General features: G+C 39.9%; 1 protein-coding gene across 4 annotated transcripts in view; it reads left to right on the forward strand.

Annotated features, from left to right (window-relative positions):
* NFKB1 (nuclear factor kappa B subunit 1) overlaps window positions 1–22160 on the forward strand; it is a 111122-nt gene that overhangs the window by 27054 nt on the left and 61908 nt on the right. For 2 of the 4 annotated variants that reach the window (XM_057309517.1, XM_026509645.4), the window contains exons 3-5: window positions 497–572; window positions 4398–4438; window positions 8481–8579. In XM_057309517.1, coding sequence (XP_057165500.1) covers window positions 497–572; window positions 4398–4438; window positions 8481–8579 — 216 coding nt within the window. The remainder of the gene's footprint in view (window positions 1–496; window positions 573–4397; window positions 4439–8480; window positions 8580–22160) is intronic. The other 2 variants (XM_057309518.1, XM_026509646.4) reach the window with 1 other exon arrangement.

Here is a 22160-nt window from a genome sequence, read left to right on the forward strand (position 1 = left end):
TAAATTGCACCAGGGCTATTGCCTAATTCTTATAGGCCTTGAAGTTGCATGGCTAGAGTAGGAGTTTCTTTATCATCATCAAAGAAATATTTCTAGGATTTCCAAGACTGTATTCTTATGCTCATATTTTTGAGAGTACAGCTTTAAATCATTCATTAAAGAATATTAAGTATCCACTTTGTGATAAATATACACTGGGCCCTAAAGATATACTAATAAGCAAGCTACACCGGTTGTTGGCCTCTGTGGATGTTATAGTTAGGCCACTCTTCTCAGATCCCTTTGTCACATAAACATGGCCCAAACGTGTAAAGTAGACATGAGAATTTCACTAGGTCTCATGAAAATGTTTTTAAAATCCTGATTTGAAATATTTTCGGATTTTTTTTTTGCTTTGGTTTTTGTTCCAATAATTGTTTTAGGTGTTTCAACTTTAAATATTTAATAGAATGTTGGAAAAATAAGGATTGAATTATTCCAATTTTCTTTTTTACAGATGTTTCATTTGGATCCTTTGACTCATACAATATTTAATCCAGAATTATTTCAACCAGAAATGGCACTACCTACAGGTAAGAAAACTCCTCATCCCTGTTGCCCTGTCATTTATTTTGCTTTTGCTTTTTTTTTAAATTCAAGATTTGCTAATAGCATCTTTTAGAAAGTCAGTAGTATGCCTAAAAAGGAAATGGTGATACATGTTTTAAAAACCAACTTTCACTAGACTTGTTGGAACTATATTTGCCTAAACGTGTTCCACCCCACTTACCCACTGTCTGACTTAAACAATTGTTAGTGATATCCTTGAGGATGGCTTGAAAGGAATTTGTTTCTGGTAGCATTTTCCTTTTCGCCGGATCTTATTAGCTATGGGTTCTTTGTAAGTCCTGTTTCCTTTATCCCAGATGCACATGAGGTATTCTCCACTTCTCAGGTCTACTCCCCAGACATTAATTTGAGTGTCTGTTGTGTGCCATCCAGTATGCCAGGCACTGGGGATGCAAAGTTTACAAAAGTTTACAAAAATCATAAAAATCATGTCCCTGGAAAAATCATCTTTTAAAAAAGTTTTTGGCTTCACATTCTGACCAGTTGGATAAAACGTATGATATAATCCTTCCTTCTAACATGACTGTATTGACAAATTGTTGAATCTCATATGAATGATTTAAAAAAGCAGCTCATTTAGTCTCTTTTTATTGATTGATTTGTATGTAAACTTTGTGTGATGGCTGTTTTTATGTGCTCCTCGTATCACCAGTGGGACTTACCATATGCTCCGAGGCAGCGTGAGTAAATTGTGGAAGTTGCGTATAGAACAGAGAGTTCTGTAATTGGGGCACCTGGCTGGCTCAGTCAGTAGAGCATGAGACTCTTGATCTTGGGGTTGTGAGTTCGAGCCCCATGTTGGGTGTAGAGATTGCTTAAAACAAACAAACAGAAAACAACCCAGAGACTTTTGTAATCACCGAAGTGGACATCAGCTATTCTATTTACCATGGACTTGCTTGTCCTCATTGGGAGATTTCATCCAGTTTGTATCATTCTCCCCTAAATTGTTATTGTTACTACGGTACCCACTTTTCATTTTTTAAATCAAAATGTTCTGTGTTTTTTATCTCCATTATGTAGATCTAGGACTTCTTGGGAAGGAAAGAATAAATCTGCTCTATGTTCACCTTCCCTAGCAGAAGCTGTATCGCTGAGGCCTTTCTCTCTTTACGCCACAAAACACATTTTGTAGGCTGCCGTGTGTGAGGTCTTGGGAGTGCTGTCCAATCTGAGCTGTCGGTCAGCTTCCTGTGAACAAGTAAAGATCTTGGTAGCTTCTGTGTTTCCTGTGAACGTTTTATTCTGGGGTTCAAAGTTCTTTCTTAGTATCAGTGCTTTATTGAAAGCTTAAGAACTTGGTTCTGCCCTCAGAAAACATAAACATTTCCATTTAATGTCTTGTAAATGCCAAACAGTACCCTGAGTAGATTCTTTCTTAATGTTTTTACTTCATCAAATTTATGGAGGTTGAAATAAGATTATCCAAAGAAACATCTCAGTAAATATTATGTGGTCAGAGCTTCATGTCGTAGAAATTATTTTGCCATAGGATTAGAAAAACTCTTAAAATCATACCTCAACATCTCATATCCCAGTTATTACCTCATCATTTTTATTGTTACGTTTTTCCCTCTTTGTTGTAGTGGCATAGTCCAATTTTTATGATTCAAGATGTATGGATGTTTTATTCACATCTTAAAGGGGTAGAGAGGTTATATAAAACAATATTACTTGTAATTCTCATACAGACTGTTTTATCTTCTTGAAATCTGAAACTATTAGTTCTACTACTTGTTGAAAACTCTATGTGATATGGTACCACTTTTAGGTCTATAATGTTGTATATACTGTAAGTTAAATTTCTCTACAGAGTGGGCTGTTACTTCAAGGCATAGAAATATGGCCAAAAGAAAATTGGCATTAAAATGAATACATGCATATCAAATCTAATTTTCTAGTTGACTTAACTTTTGAGTGTGTTCCCTAAAAGACAAAAATGGCCCTGTTTCACTAATAAAATTCCCAAACCTTAGAATTTCACATATTTAAAGGAAATTAAGCCATACAGCAAAAATAATAGCAAACCTTCAAGTATTTTTAGAAGAGTTAATAAGTGAGAGACTCGAAGTTTAATGTAAACGTGATCTAACTCTTCTGTATTTTCCATGACATACGAAATTTGCTTTTTTAGAGGCCTCTCTTCTTGATCTAGCATTCTAGAAGGAATGTTTTTATGAGTAGAACTGTTACATTATCACACAAGGTGTATTAGTAGCATGAAAATATTTCTATTTCTAGGCAGTTTTATTTCCTTATCAAAAATTAAATTCTAGCCATTTGGGGGGAATTTTTAGATTGCAGTTTTTTTCCTAAAAGTATTTTAAGGTATCCAGGATAAATTTCATACAGACAAGAGAAGATAATTTTCTTAAAGTAATACTGCATTGGCCAGTCACTACCCATTTTTCCTTTCTTGTGTATGTTTTGCTTCAAATTCAGTCATTTTTCAACGGACTTCCTTATAAATTTCTTGCATAATAACAGGAAATAATTATACCTTTGTTTCCTCCAGTTCTCTAGCCTTATCCTGATTCATCATAACACTGAGAAGATAAAAATAAATTCTCTCTTAAGTTATAGTTTATTTTTTAATTTCAACATGAAGGTTTATATCCTCTCCATAAACTTATTTATCTAAAATAAGATGAACTTATGTTATCTAAAAGAATGACCTTCTGGCTAAGAGACTGTGAAGACTGAAATGAACACAAAAGCATTCCGCTAGAATTTTGTTAGTATCAAACATCTTAATTTACAATCAAATGAGTGAGAAACACCCTGTGTCTCTATTGCAGAGCTGTGGATTATTATACTATTGACATAAAAACCAGCTGGGGAGTGTAGGGACATTCTCCTATTGAACAGCTCGGTTTTATACTAGCAGAGGTTCTGATTTGCCTTTGAATCTTCCCCCAAAGTCAGATATAGTCAGGGTATGGATTAAGCTTCTAGTCTTCTTTATGTTTTATAATAATTGATTGGAATGTAGCTGCTTTAACTAAGTTTTTTTCAGGATTCTATAAAATGCCTGTGCTGTTTTAAAAGAGTTGATATGATAATAGTCAGTATTCGGAAATTGTATACAAACATCAAAAGCTATAAATTAGCAAGAAAAGTCCACCAGACTTTTGGTCTGATAAACCAGATGAAATTTGGGAGGGCAGGGGAAACAGCCTAGCCGGCTGGGGTATGAAGGCAGTACTTGGGGATTCAAATAAGGGAAAAGAACCGAACACTTGGTTCAGGAAAGGCAGGTAGCCTGAGATCACTATCTGTGTGTTTCACACATGTGGCCGCCAGCTCAGTCTCTTCTACTTTCACACTAAGCACATTCTCTTTGAGGAATGGAAGTCAGTGTCTAATGATGTGAAGGCAAAAGGAAATGCCATGGTGCCCAGGAAATGGTTGCTGCTTTTAATTGGTATTTGTGTCATTTTAAAAACGCGTTGCTAGTAGTCAGGATTGTGGAGGCTGTTGACGTCCTCATCCTTGCCAGACGGACATCGCACCTTTTCTCGGATTGTGCAATGTACTATCACCATTCAGCCAATGTTTATTTATCGTGGTTCTCTAAAGGCATAAAACTGTTGTTAAAAATAAATTTACTAGTCAAATGAGGAAGGTAGATTATATCAGTATGGAATTTTAGCTAAAAAAATGAATTTGAAACCTCTATTTAAAACATAATTTCAGGGTTTTTTTTTTTTTACTTGCTTTATATTTTGTAGCAAATTTAAGAAGCCTCACAGTTTCTTTTGCTTTCTGTTTGTTGTTTTTGCTTTTAGCAGATGGTCCATACCTTCAAATATTAGAGCAACCTAAACAGGTAAGAGGCTTAAAGGGATGGGACTTCCTCTTTAAATGTGAGATCCGTAAGTCTCATATTCATATCTCGAGCACTGGATAAAATAATGAGTGAATTTTACGAAGGAAGTAGCTTATCTAGGAGTTCAGCAGCCTGCCACATTATCTGACAATTTCATTTGTCTACTCCATATTTCTCTTGGTCATCTTCCAAATGTCCTGAGCCTCAGTAGTAGTTCTGTAAAACCTAGATGATTATAGATCCTTGCTCTCTCAGTATCTCCACCATCTCTGCTTAGCAGCCACTCCTAGGAAAGGCATAGATCTTTCCATTCCTTTTCGTTTATAAGGAAACAGCCGTACATGCAGATCATATACACTGACTTACACCCATCAATCCTGTCCCTGCACTGGCAGGACTTCTTAGCCTTCCTCCTTTAAAAGGAGGAAGAGGCTTTAGAAGCTCCAGCCTTTTCTGTTTTTTCTTTGGACCATGTGACCTAAGCTATTACAAGTACCAGTGGGGTGTAGGTAACGTTTTAGAATGCACAACTGAGTCCTCTTCCCTCTGGTGTTAGCCTGAGACTCAGCCCCGTTGGAGACAGGAGAGGAGCAGTTTATTTTATCAGGTTCTCCCTCTTACCACTAGATTTTGTTGGGGATGCCTGGGAATTGAAGTGGCTTCCTCTCCATGCCCCGACTCTGTGAATAAATATGTATTGGAAATTGGATGGGACCACTGCTATGAAAGAGGAGGAAAGAGAATCTTCATGCTTTTCTTATAGGGTATAGGGGAGAGCTCAATTATTACAGGATATTTAGAATAGTATAAGTCCCCCACAGAATGAGGGCAAAGTAAGTAAATCTCTGGATGGATATGCTTACCACATTTGTGTGAGACTGGAGATGCGCGTACCTGCTGTCTTGCAGTTATTACCCAAGACCTTTCTTAATGTTTTCAGTAGCTCAGCGGAGTGAGTGTAACACTTCTGCATTGTGTAATATTTAATAAATGCTAACTAGGTCAAGAACTTAAATACAGCATCCATTGTGGTTACTGTAATTGTGACATGTGTTTAGATTTCGGTTAGAATTTAAAGGATAGAGCCATCTTAACGATCATTATAAGGCTGAACTGAGATAAAAGTTTTTGATGTGGAGACAGAATGCCATGTGAGACTTCGGACATTGGTTTGGTAGCTTGCAGTGGCAGACCGACTCCATGAGCTTCCAGCATGACTTGTCTTTGCTTTACCTCCATGTCCAATTCTTTAGCGGTGACTTCTTACAAGAGGTAGCCAGTTTTCTCAAAGACACCCCCCCCCACCGAAGTCTGTGCAGTGGTCTGGCCTCCTGGAAAATTTCCAGGCTTCCAAAATCTGCATTAGCTCATGAAAGCGAGAAATGAAACTAAAGTCTGTGTCTCTGCATACCAGGCAAAGCATGTTTTTCAAATATCTATTTTCATAAGCATAAATAATAAGAATTTTTAAATGCTGTTCCTTATTATGGGTCCAACAGTCATAAGGAAAAATGGACACTTATGATTTAGCTAAAAGGTTATGTAGTTCCAAAATTCAAAATTTAATTCACCATGCGTAGGTGTCTGAAAGCTCACCTGAGTAAAACAATGTGTTTGTTTACCAAGCTGATGTTATTTTGATGTCTGACTCCAGTGAAAGTAAAAAGACGGTATTTAATTCAGGCTTTCTGACCGGATGGATGTAGCCCTTGCCTTTGAGGTTGATGACTCATCGTAAGCAAATGGAGTTACTAAAATGAATGGCTGTGGGTCGACAAACCTCTAATCTCAAAAATTTAGAACCAACCAGAAACACATTCAGACTATACATGTGAAGACATCTTATCTTCCTGAAAAAAAAAAGTCATAAATTTCCATCCTCAGGTTAAAAATTCCTTTGCACAGAAGTTTAGATACTCTTATGCAACCATGAATACTCTCTATTGTTTTACAAACTGTTAGCAAGCTATTAAGACATGTCTCTTGACTCATATTCTATTTGACACGATTCCCAGTAAGATATAAAAGTATATGTGTATATATACTTCCACCTGCCTAAGGGAATTTTGTGATTAAAGATAATGAATTACTGTATTAAAATTTTTAATTAAAAAATTTTTAAATAAAAGTTAGCAAAAGGTTTTTTCTTTGCCACAATTTCCCCCGCCCTGACAGAGATGAGTCATAGCACAGACTACTGATCTTTAGAATATCCAGTTCTGTCGCGTATTATGCAGTGCTAATTATCTAACGCTTTTTAAAAACTGAGGTTGTGTTTAAGTAGATTAGCAGGCAGTAAATCTCTATCTTTATGGTTAGTCAATTCTGGGGGCTCGTGTCACACATGCTGCTGCTTTTTCATGCTTTTAGAAATGTCATTCAATTATTAAAAGTAAGCCAATAGCCTTTGTCTTTAAAAGGTAGAGGGCTGAATTTGTAACTTATTTTTTGGTTTGAATTTGGCGAGAAACAAAACAGAGGACTTGCTCCTAATGACTGACCTCATCTCAGAAGGTTTCCCAGGTATTGGGTTTGAAATCTCCTGAGGAGTCGTATGCAAAAGTTGTTTTGAGTCCCGGTGTACTGAGTTGATCATACACTCTAGATCCCTGTGTGACTGAGGAACTTTCCCACACTAGGGAATTTACTTTGGGCCTTACTCATCCCATGAAATATGCTTTCAGACTGATCCTTTGGAAATCAGAAAGTTCTCAGAAAATATAGGGACAGTTCCAGATTCTTACCAGAGATTTAAATTAGTTCAGGGCCCCAGACCGCTCGGACTATTTTGCAAGACCCTATGATGCATAATGAAATTTAGGGCAATCTAAGGAGGGCAAGAAATTTTACGCTGGCACATGAGCTCCAAGCTGTTAAGACCTTTGCATTTGCCAGGCTTTACAATTGTTAAGAGTCTGCGAGGTAGAAAGCCCCACCAGCAGGTAGTCGTGCACAGAGCTCCTGATGGCCTAGCGCTCTAGCACTGTTGATATGAAATCAGTCCCACTGTAAAAATAAATGAAAGATGAGGATGTTCCTTAAAGTATATAAAGATATTTGAAAAGGATTTGAAAAAAGAAAAGCTGCCTGGTTAAATTTAAACTATAACACTAATACATTTGACTGACAGCTTTATAAAGTTGAGTCTTTCAGGAAAAACATTGAAAGCTCCCTTAATATGAAGCTTCCTTAATATCAGACCCATCTTTATAATATTTCTTGGTTTATTCTTGGTATACAAATATGTACAATTATCACTGTCAGCTTTGTAAATCCTAAAATACTAGAATTGGAACAGGCCTTACAGATGGTCTTGTCTAAGCTTCTCATTTGTATAGATTCAAACAACAACAGCATGGAACTTCGGTGTTTCTCAGCCCACAGGAGTTCGTTCACGTGGTTAAAGGCTTCCAGCTAAGTCTTCACTGACTTACTACAGCTGTGGAATTCGTGGGTTAATAATACTGAAAGGGATTATCTGGTTTGGGATTATTCGGGTTAGTTAATGTATTAAGCTTGAGCTTGATGATATCAATAATCATAAAACCCAGAATCTTCTGAACTGTTCCATAGAGTGTGATCTAAATATATTTAACGGGACATTTCTATATTCCCTCCTGAACCAACCGTAATCAGAGTAGATAAAGGAATTCCTTTAAGTAAGAGTCAAAGAAGCATAGTCGGTAAGTAATATGGCCAAGTTCGGAGCTTGGCAGCAGCAATTCGAGATGAGGAAGCTCTGACTCAAACAAGCTCCAGCACGTCCAGCCGCAGCTCACTCTCCGCATCTGCACAGCAGGAGAGGTCCTGCAGGGTTAGGGACCTGGCTTTGAAGCCACAGCTCAGTACACAGGTATCAATTAACATCTATGTTTATACTAAGATTATGGGAAAAGTGGTTCTCGTTGGCAGTCCTCTTTCACAGTGTATGTTTTTCCTCTCTCACCTAATATCCACAAGAATTAAACATTTGTATATAACTTTGTATATAATTTTCAGTAAGTATTTCTCAAACTTGTTGGCTCTGTATTCACCTTTGCAGAGAGGATTTCGTTTCCGTTATGTATGTGAAGGCCCGTCCCATGGTGGACTCCCCGGTGCATCTAGTGAAAAGAACAAGAAGTCCTACCCTCAGGTCAAAGTAAGTTTGTGGTGTTCTCCTATATGATTCTGGAAGATCTGATTTCCTAAGAGCAAAAGAGAGGAAGCTTTAAGTGAATACCAGCTGCCTTTGCTCCTAAGCTGTTTACATGATTATTATGATTTTTAAGTAGAAATTGTCTCTTAGCAATAGAAGTGACACATTTTAAGATTCTATTAATATTTCCATGTAGTAGAAAGTATTTCAACATTAACCAATTTTTAGTATTTCTCGATCATCTTCAAGTGGTTTTTAGTTGTAGACTTCCTGAAATTTTAATAAGGCTTCCAAAGAGGTGCTTGATTTCAGCCCATCGGGGATCTAGTGCGGAACAGACGACTGGGCGTGTGGATTGTGTGGCATGGTATTAAGAGCAGGAAGTCAGACCCAGGCGCTGGGCGTACCTGTGTGCCTTTGACTAGGTCGCCCAACACTTCTAAGCCTCAGGACCCTGGCGTGTACAATGCAGAAATGTTAATGGTCTGTACCACATAGAGTCTTGTAGAGATGGAATGAGAAAAGGGATATTAGTGTCCCCAGAGAGCCTGCAAGTGCTGGAGGGCCTGTCCTTGAACAACTGTACGGTAACGACACGCTCCGGTCCTCGGAACCTACTGCTTCCTGACGTGCCTGGAGTGCGCTTGGCTGAGCCTTTTACACATCGCCAGGTTCTTTTCCCGTCTGGTAGTTTAATGGAGAATATCGTTCCCGGAGTTAGTTTGAGTTTTTTATTTTCATGACGTGACGCCGTGTTGCATGGGCTGAGTGCTAAGCGTTTTGCAGATAAGCCAGTCGATAATTACAATTTCGCTCTTTGTAAAAGTTTTGTTTGTTCAGTAATTCCAGACGTTGGCAAAAGTTTATCAGCTCAGTTCCCACTAAGGGGTGAGTGCCCCTCAGGGTAGAACACACTTATAGCTGTGGTTGCTGGTTTGTTTTGGGGACTAGGGGAAGGGCAACAGGACAGACCCTCCGTAAAACTGTGATGTGAAGATTTGTCTCTCTTGTTGCCAGCCTTGTGTCAGCCTCCCTCTCCTCCTTCTCCGCTTCTAGCTCCAGGCCTCTCTCATTTCTTATCCCTGTTCCAAGACAGAAGACAAAACACTGTGATGTTATCCTTTAGCTTTTGAGTGAAACTCACCCATGTTATCAGCCCTACCTGCCCTATTTGCATTGGACGTCTCCTAGCGAGGGGCTGTGTGGGATGGGAGATGTTTTTCCCATTCGGGGTCATCAGGTGGGGTAAATACGTGTTTAACTCACAGAAGGAAACCACAGTCTTAAGGTCTCAAGTCCTTTAGAATCTGGGTGTGGAAAGAGGAGCCGCAATTCAACAAGGGAATTAGCATTTATTAAGCACCAAAGAGTTGCCAAGCGCTTTACATTCATAATCTCTTCTAATCCTCATCACAACCTTGGTAGGTAAAAAGTGTAACGTCTATGAGGAGACTGAGGCTCAGACATAGGAAGTCAGTGGCCTTTCTCAAGGATTGCCGGCTCTTCTTCCCACCGCAGACCGTTGCTTGGTGAACTCTCACTTGGAGTGTGTGCGTGCGGGGTGCTGGAGGCAGGGACCTAGGGAACAGGACATGGGAGGACAAGGGTAAAATAAGGAGCAGAGAACTGCAACTCTGAAAAACGAGAGGGAGAGAGGTTCAGGGGGCAAACGGTACTCAGATGTGAGGGAGTCAGATCCAGAACTTTTTTCTTTTCTTCTCTTTTCCTTTTTCTTTTCTTTCTTTCCTTCTTTCCTTCCTTCCTTCTTTCCTCCTTCCTTCCTTCCTTCCTTCCTTCCTTCCTTCCTTCCTTCCTTTCTTTCTTTTCTTTTTTCATTCTTTCTTTCTTTCTTTCTTTCTTACTTTTTTTTTTAGAGAGAGAGAAAGAGAGTGCACGCATGCAAAAAATGAGAGGGAGGGAGAGGGAGAGAGAGAATCCTGGGTAGACTCCATACCCAGCACAGAGCCCCATGTGGGGCTTGATCTCGAGATCCAAGATCATGACCTGAGCTGAAATGAAAAGTCAGACACTCAACCAGCTGAGCCACCCAGGTCCCCTCCAGTGCTTATCTTTTTAACATATGCATCTGTGTATCATATATATAAATATTTTATCTGTTTATGTGTGTGTGTTTACAATAAGGATAATTGGAAGATATGTGTTACCAGCTTTGGTATTGGTTATAATTACTGAAGAAATAACATTAAGAGAAAAACTGGGTATTTTGTCTGGACTGGCTCTATACAAAAAATGTAAATTATGGTGTTTTCATGAACTATTTAGTTGCATTGCTCCAGTCTTTTGTGGCTAAGTAACAATTTTTGATACTAACAAATACATAGCATTACTTTGTTGTAAATTTATTACCTAATAAAAAAACTTTATCCATTTATGCTCAGTCTTCATACATCCTTCTCATATAGGGGCTGCTGCCTCACATTTACAAAATGATTTAGAAATGAAACAGCCTAATGGAGACATTAGATGTTCTTGTCAAATCATAGTTTCTGTATCAAGGAGTTTAATGCTTAGTGGGAAATACAGGTATATAAACAACGAAAAATAAAGAAAGTCAAAATAGAAATGTGTAAGACTGCTCATTATTACACTTGAGCTATGATGTCATTATTTCACCCAAGCCTTTATTCTTTATTCACTAATTCAACATACACTTATTAAGCATTTAATCCAGTTGTAAGAAAAGGAAGAAGAGTTTAGAGAATCTGTTACACACTCTCATTGTCCTTCTAGCCTGTCATTGTTCACTGAGAGTTTAAATGCCTCTGCTGTTCATAGCAGTTAAAGGAAGTCACTTTATTTATCTTGAAAGCTCTTAAATCAGGAGGATGGAGAGGAGGGAGTGAAAGACACAGCCATGAGCTATTTGTCCCAGAGCTCTTCTCCCAATCTCATTTTTAATGGTGATAGTGAAAGGGGACCTTTCGGGTTACAAAGGGATTTTAAATCCCTACTCTCTGTAAAATCAGACAGAGGAAAGAGTTGCTCTCGGTATCTACCTCTTATCAGCAGAATCTGTACAATTGTACATGTCTTCTGTTGTAGTGAACTAAGCACCCGTTCTGGGTGAGCCTGCAAGGGAAGCAGTGGGCCAAATACAGCTATGTCAGGGTTTCTCAGACTCGACACTACTGACGTTTGGGGCCAGAAAACTCTTTGTCGTGGGGGGCTTTCCGGTGCATTGCAAGATATTCAGCGGCAGCCTGGCTTCTACCTGCGAGAAGCCAATAGCCTCTCTACCACCGTGACAACCAAAAATGTCTCTAGATATTGCCAGATGCCCCCTGGGGGGGGCGCAAAATTACCCTGCCTTAGAACCACTGATCTAGACGCAGGGTCGAAACAACCTTAACCTTTCTCCTATGCATACTTTTCTACCATAGAGCTGTAGCACATGGGTTATACGGCATTGCCTAAGTATATTCTTTTACAAACATACACAAGTTTCTCCATTATTAGCAGATACTTATTTTCAAGAGGATGATCACGGTGACTGTATAATTTCTTCTCAGATGTCTGAGCTAACGTATTGGATATTAAAAAGAAAGAAAAGAGAAGAAAAAAGACGTCTTCAGCATTCCATATTCTATGATAACTGCGTATCTAAAAGTTAACATAGGAGTTCTGTTGGCATTCGGTTATGAACTGTTGCAGAAGAGAAAGTGAAAGTGGAAACAGGCTCAGCCCAGGCAGTGAGCCTGCAGAGCAGCTGTGTGTGAGCAGTGGGAGCATCGAGGGAATGGGCCTCACCCTCCCTTCCAGTGTCCAGTGGAGGGAGGTACAACGGGGGGTGCCCCACACTTACCCCAGAATCCATTCCTGCAGGAGCTTCAGAGGGAGGGCCTTTAGATTTGCTGGGAAGAAATGCTATTTCTGAGGTCTACATGTGCTGCATTCTTATTTAAAGTACATGTGTTCAGCTTTAACAGTGAAATATTAGGGGCTCTGCCTTTTTCTCACGTCCAGTCTCTACGGTTCTCCCTCTCCCCTCGGATCTCACTCCCTCTCTTGCCATCACCCCTCTCTTTGAGCGCGTCATTCCCTTGAGAGGCCTCTGAAAGCCTGGTGGTTCCCCGTGCTCTCTCACACACAGGCAACAGCAAAGGGTCGGGGGCCACCCTGAAAGCTACTGGGGTTGACTGTGACTTGGGGGCTGCAGACCCCTAACTACATTTTACAGACTGCGTGAACGTTAAACCTGCTTGGCTTACTCTCTTGCTAATTGTCCAAATATGATACTCAAGTTAAATCATTTTAAAACAACTCTAGGGGGTCTGCCCACTCCTCCTTTTTCTACTGGAATTTTGTCTCATGCCTAAAACCCTGTTTCTCATAAGTTGGGTGTGGGCCAGGCTTAGACCCACTCTTCCCATGTGGAGATTATTTCTAGAACTCGGGCTGCGGGCTACGGGGCCATCTGGCGCTCTGCATGCTTCTTTCAAGTCAGAATCCCGTTCAGATTTCTAGAGCCTTGCTGTGTAAGCCTTCACATTCTTTAAAAAAAAAAAAAAAAAAAAAAAAAACAAAACAAAACCTGTTTTAATTACAAAATACTTCAAGCATACTTCAAGAACATTTAAAAATTGGTATAGCAGACACCAGGTACACCATCTAGATTTAATAGATCGTAACAGTCTACCATGTGCGCTTCTGATCTGTCTCTCTCGCTCTCAAATGAAAGGCAGTTACAGTGCAACCCCACCCATCTATCATTTTTTCCTTCTTCTTGGTAAGTAAACCACTATTCTGAACTTTTGTTCTCTGATATGCTTTAATACTTTTACTACCTAAGTATGCTTCCATAAATATTGGCATTTTCAAGAAAATTAATTTTTACTGGCTTCCACCTTAATTTTCTATTCCATATCGCGGCTCCTTTTCAGGACAAAGGAGAGTTAAAACGAGGCTCCGTTGAAGCGCAGCGTTCGCTTTGATCCTGCTGAATCCTCTTTACCAGCTCGATAAAATTTATTCATTTACAACAACAAAAAGTAACATTAAGAGAAAAACCTAGGGAAAGTAAATATGCAGACTAACCCTTATGTCTTGCCCCTTTTAAAGAAAAGATTTCCCGTCGTTAAACATTTACTCTTCTAGTATACTATCCAATAAAGTTTCTCTTTAAAGTTTCCTCAGTTCTGATTTCATCACGGAGCTCCTAATGGGAGAGGCTGGCAGAAAAGGACAAGTAGCTTCCTCGGGGCCAAGCTTGTCCCTGCCTGTTTTTGACTCAGCAAGGAGTGCCAAGGAAGGCTCCTTTCCCTCTTTTTCCGGAAAGTTATGCATCAGATTTTTTTTATTAATCAAACTGCTTTCCTCTTCACAGAGGTGGAAAGGTGCCAACAGGAGCAGCCCCATGGGGCTTCAGAAACTCAGTGATTCTCTTCCAGAGCGGCAGAAAGTCCCCATCCTCAGCTGCTAGGACAGCCTCCGGCCGACCCCACTCTATGCCAAACAGAAATCAGTGTCCGTGACCTTGCTTCTAAAATACAAATAGCTTACCAGTGGGTATTTTTATTTTCTCTTTAGTTATAAATATCAAATGCAATGGACTACAACTTGAAACACAGCTGATGGGAGCGTAACTATTTTTAATCAAATGTTTTCTGAAAGCTTGTTCTCACATATGTGTTCTTCCCTGAGTGTTTTATGTTGAACAGAAGGCATGTGTTGAAATATGTAGGTCAACAACAGCTTTTGTGTTGTCCCCCCTGCCCACTTGAATTTTTTTTTTTTTTTAAATCTCCACTCTTGGTGCCTCTCACTTAAAAATCCTTAATGTTGAGTTCTGTCAAGGTCAAATAAAGACTGGCTGATCTGCTGTGGCATTCAAGGCTATCACATATCCTTGCATAACCTTTCCTTTGTGTAGACTTGTCTGATCCAGGAGATTTGCCATTTTAAGTATCTAGTTTTAATACGAATTTTGAATAATTTAATCTGACTCAATTTCTAAAAACAACAGCGAGGAAAATCTCCAGTAATCAATTAGGCATGCATATAGAACCTAAGCTCATAGCACTTATTAAAATTTCCATCAACAGCCCTAAGCTGTTTCCTATTTGCATATGTTAATAGGGGACATAACGACATTTCCCTAGGTGCAGAGCCCTGTGCTCTGTATATTGGGGAGAGAGCTTTGTGACCTGGGTCCCTTTTGGTGGTTTCAGAGAACTTTTGGACTTCTGACTTTCTATGCAGAATTTTGTGTAAATGTATGTACCTTTTTTGAAGAAATACTTTTTGTCAGATTTTCAAAGGGAAGGACTCAAACATGGTTAACAATCAATGCTGTAGAGTACGTGTCTCTTTAGGTTTTGACAGCAGCTAATTAAAAGATTGGTGTATATGTATGTCTATAATGTCTTTGTAAATTTTTTCAGTTTTTATTTTTGTACTTTTTAATTTTATTGTTATGTTTTTGCATTTTTTTATCCATTTTAAGTGAGTTGAAATACTTCAGGTTGCCAACACAAAGCTCAGGGCACCCTCCCTTCCCTTTGGTTGGAGGGTGGAAAAGAAGGGAGACTTACTATCAACAGACAAAAAAGGTGACTAGGCTTCACTGCTTTTTCTCTCTTGTCTTTCCATATTGATGCTGATTCAGCATGAAGTTAACCATTAGTGATTGAAGTTAAAAGAGAGAAAATTCATTTGACAAATACTCATTGAGCCCTGTGTGTCCGGTCCTGCTCTAGGCAAGCAGACAAAACTCTCTCCCTTGTGTAACCACAATCTAGACTTCTAGATAATTTTTCTTTCGAGTAAGTTCAGAAGTTTCACATTTGGCCCCTAGAACAAAATATTACCCGGTAGAATATTTTTTAAAATAGCCCTTTAAATTCACTATATGTATTCATCATCTCTATTATGAGCTAGAGAGAGCTGCTTCTTAAGGAAACTTCTAGCAGAGATCATAGCTGTGGAGCTTAACCCTTAAGAGATTATCAGGTGAGGGGCGCCTGGGTGGCACAGCGGTTAAGCGTCTGGCTTTGGCTCAGGGCGTGATCCCGGCGTTCCAGGATGGAGCCCCACATCAGGCTCCTCCGCTGTGGGCCTGCTTCTTCCTCTCCCACTCCCCCTGCTTGTGTTCCCTGTCTCGCTGGCTGTCTTTATCTCTGTCGAATAAATAAATAAAATCTTAAAAAAAAAAAAGAGATTATCAGGTGAACCACACATTGTCTGAATTTTAAGTTTTGTGTTTGTCGGTCTTGGCTTCCTCTGCTGGCCATTCCCATTTTTCTTCCCTCTACTCTTCTTTAAATGCATGATTGTCCTGGGACCATTCTTCACTCTAAAGCAAATCTCTGATGGCTTCTGACCCCTGTGGGCAGAGTCTGAAGATTATATATAGTGTCTCTCTGTTCCAGTCAAGAATTTAGGTCTCATAAAGTCACATACTGGTAATTCTTCTTGATAAGATAAGAATATCTGAGAGTACTACAGCCCTCAAAATATGAAACATCTCCTCCTCCGCAGAGAAGCTGTTTGTCAGCCGGTCAGCAGGTCTAGAGGTGAGATGGTAGACTCCCCTGTAGTCTCAGCCTCCTCTCCTCACCTGCGGGGGGGTGTCCCAGATCAGAAGCCTCTGGCTTATACTTGCTTCCCTGAGGTCTCCTGAGGGTGGGCTGGAAGGTGCATGAAGACTCTCACGACAGTTCCTCTCACCTTGAGGTCCCCATCCACCCAACAGAATGATTGTAAGAATGGATTGTTGTGCTTACTTTCATCATCTCATGTAGGCATCACAACAATCCACTGAGGTAGGTTCTCTGATTCTCATTTGATAAATGAGAAAATCGAAGCCTAGGAAATTTAAGAAGCTTACCCTGAGTCTCACAGTCTTTCTGGAATGGAGTCCAAGATTTCTGTTCAGACAGTATAATTTTTTTTAAAGATTTTATGTATTTATTTGAGAGACAGAAAGAGCAGGAGCAGGGGAGCAGAGGGAGAGGGAGAAGCAGGCTCCCCGCAGAGCAGGGGGCCCGACACAGGGCTCGATCCCAGAACCCTGACATCATGACCTGAACCGAAGGCAGACTTAACTGACTGAGCCACCCAGGCGCCCCCAGACAGTATGATCTAAGAGTCTGCCCTCTTAACCATCATGGGATACTATTTGTTGTTGAAATATTAAGGGTCTGTCTACTCACGGGGGTCCTTTAAATCTATGGTTCTCAGTCATCAGAATCACCCAAGAGTATTCTAACTGCAGAGATGCCTGGGACCTGTTTCACACATGCTAAATCACAGTGGGTCATTTAGCCAATCTGGGATTCTGTAATTCTATGATAATTTCTAAGGACTTATGTCATAAAATGACAAGATATAACAACAGATGAATGAATAGATAAATCATGGTATAACTGAAGAATAAAATATTATGCCGCTGTTTTAAAAAAACAATATGAAGACTGTACAGCATGGAAAACTGCTTATGGGTTAATGTTAAGAAAAAAGCAGGATTCCAAATTAAAAATATAATCACTGAAATGATTTAACTCAGTGAATGGTTAAAATCAAGATTAGAGACAGTCGATTTCAATTATCAAATGGAAAAATAGATCTGAAATAATTTCCTGGAACGTAGCACAGAAAGAGGGAAAACTTGAAAGAAAGGGTGGGATAAAGGGTACAGGAGAGAGAGTAACAGGTGTCTGACTGAAGTCCTAGAAGGAGGTGATGAAGCCGCACGTTTCTGGTTCTACGTTTAGAGGTTCTAGGGCTAGGGTAAGGTCAGGTGTGGCTTATGGACCACAGCTTTAAGTTTTAAAGCATTAGGTCTGAAGTCAGCTAGTTCAGGGCTGGGCGTGATGCTGATTCCTAGTTTTGCCACTAACTAGCAGTGTCGCTCAATGTGGCCGAGCTTCAGTTTCTTCATCTGTAAAGTTGAGATAAATAATACCTACCCCGTAGGATATGCATATAAATTGAGTTATCCAGTGCATGGCACATAGTAAGCACTTAAAAATGATAGTTGCTTTTATTTTATTTTATTTTATTTATGAGAGAGAGAGCATGCATGAGCGGGGGTTCGGGGGAAAGGGGCAGAGGGAGAGAGAGGATCTCAGCACGCTCTACCCAGCACGGAGCCCGACATGGGGCTCGATCTCATGACCCTGAGATCATGACCTGGACCAAAATCAGGAGTCGGACGCTTAACGAATTGAGCCACTGAGGCGCCCCTTTGCTTTTATTTTTATATACCCACACTAATTTAAGTGTTGAGTGACAACTTTGCTGATTGGTTTATGGAATCATGGAGTTACACAAAAGCTTCACCAGTCCACTAATTTATTTTTAGCACAACCTCACTAATTAGTATTGCTTCCACTCTATTTACACCATGTCCTTCCTTCTATCTGGGGCTATTAAAGTAGGAGATTGAAAAGAGATCCTGTGCCAAAAGCTTGCTTGTAGATGTAACACGTGATTTCTTATGAAAATATAGGTAGTCGGAAGCCAGAAAGGAATGTATTAAACTTTTGTTAGGCTCCTTAACTGTGTTCTCGTAGGCACTATGCATGCACAAATGTCATTCTCATGAGTATTATAGTAGTTTCTTAGGGCTGCCATAGCAAATTACCACAAACTGGGTGGTTTAAAGCAACAGAAATTTATTCTCTCACAGTCCTAGAGGCAAGACGTCAAAAATCAAGTTGTCAGCAGGACCGTACTCCGTCTCAGGGCTCCAGGGAAGAATCCTCCCTCCCTCTTTCTAGGTTCTGGTGGTTGGGTGCTGGCTAGCCTTGACACTCCTTGGCTTGTTAGCTGCAGCACTCCACAGTTTCTGCCTTTGTCTTCACATGGCTATCTTCCTTTCGTGTCTGAATCTGCCTGTCCTTTCTCTTATAAAACATCAGTCATTGTGCTTCGGGCCCACCATCATCCAGTATGACCTCATCTTAATTAATTACATCTGCAAAGACCCCATTTCCAAATAAGGTCACATTCTGAAGTGCTGGGTGGACATGAATTTCAGGGGAATACTATTCAACTCATAGGCATATGTTCTGGCATTAAGCTTATAAACTAGTGGTCTTAAAGGATGGGATAAAGACCTTTTTTAGCCCCACTTTGCACTCGGAAAGACATTTACATGTATCCATTGTGTTCCCTTATATATCATTAATATATATTTAGGGAGTAGTAGAAAATCTTTCCAGTTAGAGAATTTTATCTGTATTTTGAATAATTCATTTAAGAAAGTAATTCCTGTGTTATTTCCCCCATTGAGTAGATGTTGGGCCTTCAGTACAGTTGTGTGCCAATAACTGTTTAATAACCAGCTCTCCAGGAGAACAAAGCAAAGCCCTGGTTGTAGTGTTTGTCAGTTTCCTGGATGTAAATACTCCCACCACGGTCAATTTCAAGCTATCAGTGTGAAGTACTGGCTTGCAAAATTTCTGAAAATTTAACCATTGACTCCTGCCTGTGAGCTGGTCAGACCAATTCATCTGTACCACTGCAGGATTTCATAAAGAGAAAGGTATGAAATCATATTCTAGATATTAACCCCAATGAACAATAGTCAGATCAACAGAAGATAATGAATTGCTTCATATAAGGTTCTTTATTTATGCTTTACATAATACCAGGGACTTTGCAGGATCTGAGTAAACCCATTAGTTGCTGAAGTGAAGACACATACAGCAGTTAAATGGAGTGGTGGTCTGGTGAGCAAAATATCATACCTGAAAGCAAAAGCTGGATCTTGCTCGAGATTGTGCCACTTACAGATTATGTGATCTTTTACAAGTCACTTAATCTCTTCAGGCTTTATTTTCCTCATTAATACGAAGACAATAAAAATACCTACTTTGCAAGAAGAGTATTAGGATTAAGTGAAGTAATTGACGTAAAAGCACCTGGCACATCTATAGCATTAAATGTTCACGCAGGACATGTTTTTTTTTTTTTTTTAAGGTTTTATTTATTTATTTGACAGAGAGACAGCCAGCGAGAGAGGGAACACAAGCAGGGGGAGTGGGAGAGGAAGAAGCAGGCTCCCAGTGGAGGAGCCTGATGTGGGGCTCAATCCCAGGATCCTAGGATCGCGCCCTGAGCCGAAGGCAGACGCTCAATGACTGAGCCACCCAGACGCCCCATTAATAAAAAAACGTCATGGAAATATCTGTAACATGATTGTTAGTTCCATGAGGGCAGGAGTTTCTCTTCTGTCTTGTTTACTGCTGTATCTCCAGCACCTGGAATAATACGTACTGGGTGACCAATAATTGTTTGGATAATGAACGAATCATCAACATGCAGGAAATGCTAGAATCAGACTTCCCAAAAGAAGTACTCGTACTATCATAATGTAGCTAGAGAAGAGACACTTAACATGATGTAATAATACTAGGTTTTTACTGAAAGCATCATGTCTTCGACCAGTCTTCAAGGCTTCACTCCAATTGCTCTCTGTCTCGTTCTTCCCATCTCATCAGCCTTCTCTTCCTTTTTCTCCCTCACTGCACCTGACCAAGAATCAGGTGATCCACGTCCTCGTCCCAGTGAGTTGGGATGCTGTAACTTAGACCTTAGCCAAGTCTCCCAACTTTTCTGAGTCAAGATGGGCTTCTTCTGCCTCAGACTCCTCAGTGGACTCCATCCATGGCAAATCTTCCCTACCGAACTAATATCTTCCCCTTCTTAGAAAATGGCAGTTCCGGCCTTCGACTTGCTCAGGCCAAAACCCTTGAGGTTATCCTGAACACCTCTCTTCTTACACCTCACATCTGATCCATCAGGCAGTCTTACTGGTTGTGCCTTCAAAACTTACCCAGGACCTAATCACTTGTCACACCCCGAGTGCTGCCTCCTTGGTACAAGCCACCGTCCTTGTCTTTTTCTTCCAGTGGTTTTAGCATATGGATGATTCTTTACTGAATTATTTATAATTAGCAATTGATGATAAACGTGATTTTCGACTTACATCATTCCTTTTACTTTCTGTTAGTTGAAATTCTGTTTAAAAAATAGAGGCTTTCTCAAAAAAAAAAGAAAAGAAAAGAAAAACAGAGCTTTCTCTCTTCATATTCTTTAAAAAAATTTTTTTTAATATCAGTATGTACTCATTGGTCATTTTGTTAGTCAATGTATTATAAGCCATTCCTGTCGTTTATTTTAATGCTTTAATTGGTCCCAGTCTTGGTCAGTGAGAGTTATTTGTAGATGGTCCTCTGTCCTTTTGATATGTCCCCACTCAATCTTCGAATACTTCCTTATTTCTGAAATAATAGACTGCACTAGGCTCACCTTATACTTTCCCTGTGCCAGCCCTGGAGTCATCCAAGTCTTCAAGAAGCCCTGGTTCCCTCTATTGGAGAAATTTCTTCTAGGCTTTCATTAGACAGAGCTAGAAAATTAACTTTAAAAAAAAATTTTGCGTTCATACTGATACTTCTAATTCCAGTCTAATGCTACAGGCTTCTTCCTTTCCTTCCCCCATTCCATATTTGTATCACCTTCTCCAATAATGAAAGCCCTAGCTGCCAGTGTTATCAGTATATGCACTCATTTTGCTCAGCCCCATAGTACATACAGAACAGCTTTTTTTTTTTTTTTAAGATTTTATTTATTTATTTGACAGAGATTGAGAGAGCGAGAGAGGGAACACAAGCAGGGGGAGTGGGAGAGGAAGAAGCAGGCTTCCTGCTGAGCAAGGGGCTGGATGCGGGGCTCAATGGGGGGCTCGATGGGGGGCTTGATCCCAGGGTCCTGGGATCATGACCTGAGCCGAAGGCAGACGCTTAACGACTGAGCCACCAGACACCCCTACAGAATAGCTTCTAAACTGCTATGCCAATATCAATACAAACTTACTAAACACAGTTCAGACTTTCTTTGCAGTTTTTTTTTTTTTTTGACCTTCAGATATATTCAGGAAAGGATATTCAAAGCAGTGTGTTCAAAAGTATTTTGGATTAAATTTTTATTCTTCTATGTAAGTACAGTATCATTGGGACACGTAGTCAACCTCTTTTGTTTTCAGTTTTAGGAATTTCCCATCCTTATTGATTTCATTTTACTTTTTGAATATCAGTATTATCAATCTCATTATCTATCATTTACATGAAGTTAACTAAGCTCTTTAGAAATCATGGTAAAGTCCAGTTGTTTTATTGTTTTTAAAAATAAGAATATAGGCACAAAAGGAATCAGTGAGAGCCTTGATGTAAGTTGTGTTCTGGATTATTAGTTAAAAACCGGAATCCATTAAACCTAGAACATTGCATGTGTAGGTTTCAAAGGCTGCTTGGCTGTCCCCCCTCCTACAGTCATGTAGCACATGTTTATGTGTCGTGTACCCCACATGCCAGGCAGGGTGCTGAGCTATGCGCCATGGTCACACACATGAATGGGATCATCTCTGCCCCCCAGGGCTACATGGAAACATATATACAGGATGATAATACGGATGTTACCCAGAGTTGCTGGAGAATGCGTCTTCAAGGGTGCTCTGCGGTGCGTGTGTGTAAGCGTGTGTCCTGGGGAAGCCTCAGGGAAAACACAGCCTTACACGAGATCACATTCTGGCTTCCACACTTCCAACCCACCCTCCAT

This window comes from Ursus arctos, unplaced genomic scaffold, assembly GCF_023065955.2.
Source record: "Ursus arctos isolate Adak ecotype North America unplaced genomic scaffold, UrsArc2.0 scaffold_9, whole genome shotgun sequence".
Lineage (NCBI taxonomy): Eukaryota > Metazoa > Chordata > Mammalia > Carnivora > Ursidae > Ursus > Ursus arctos.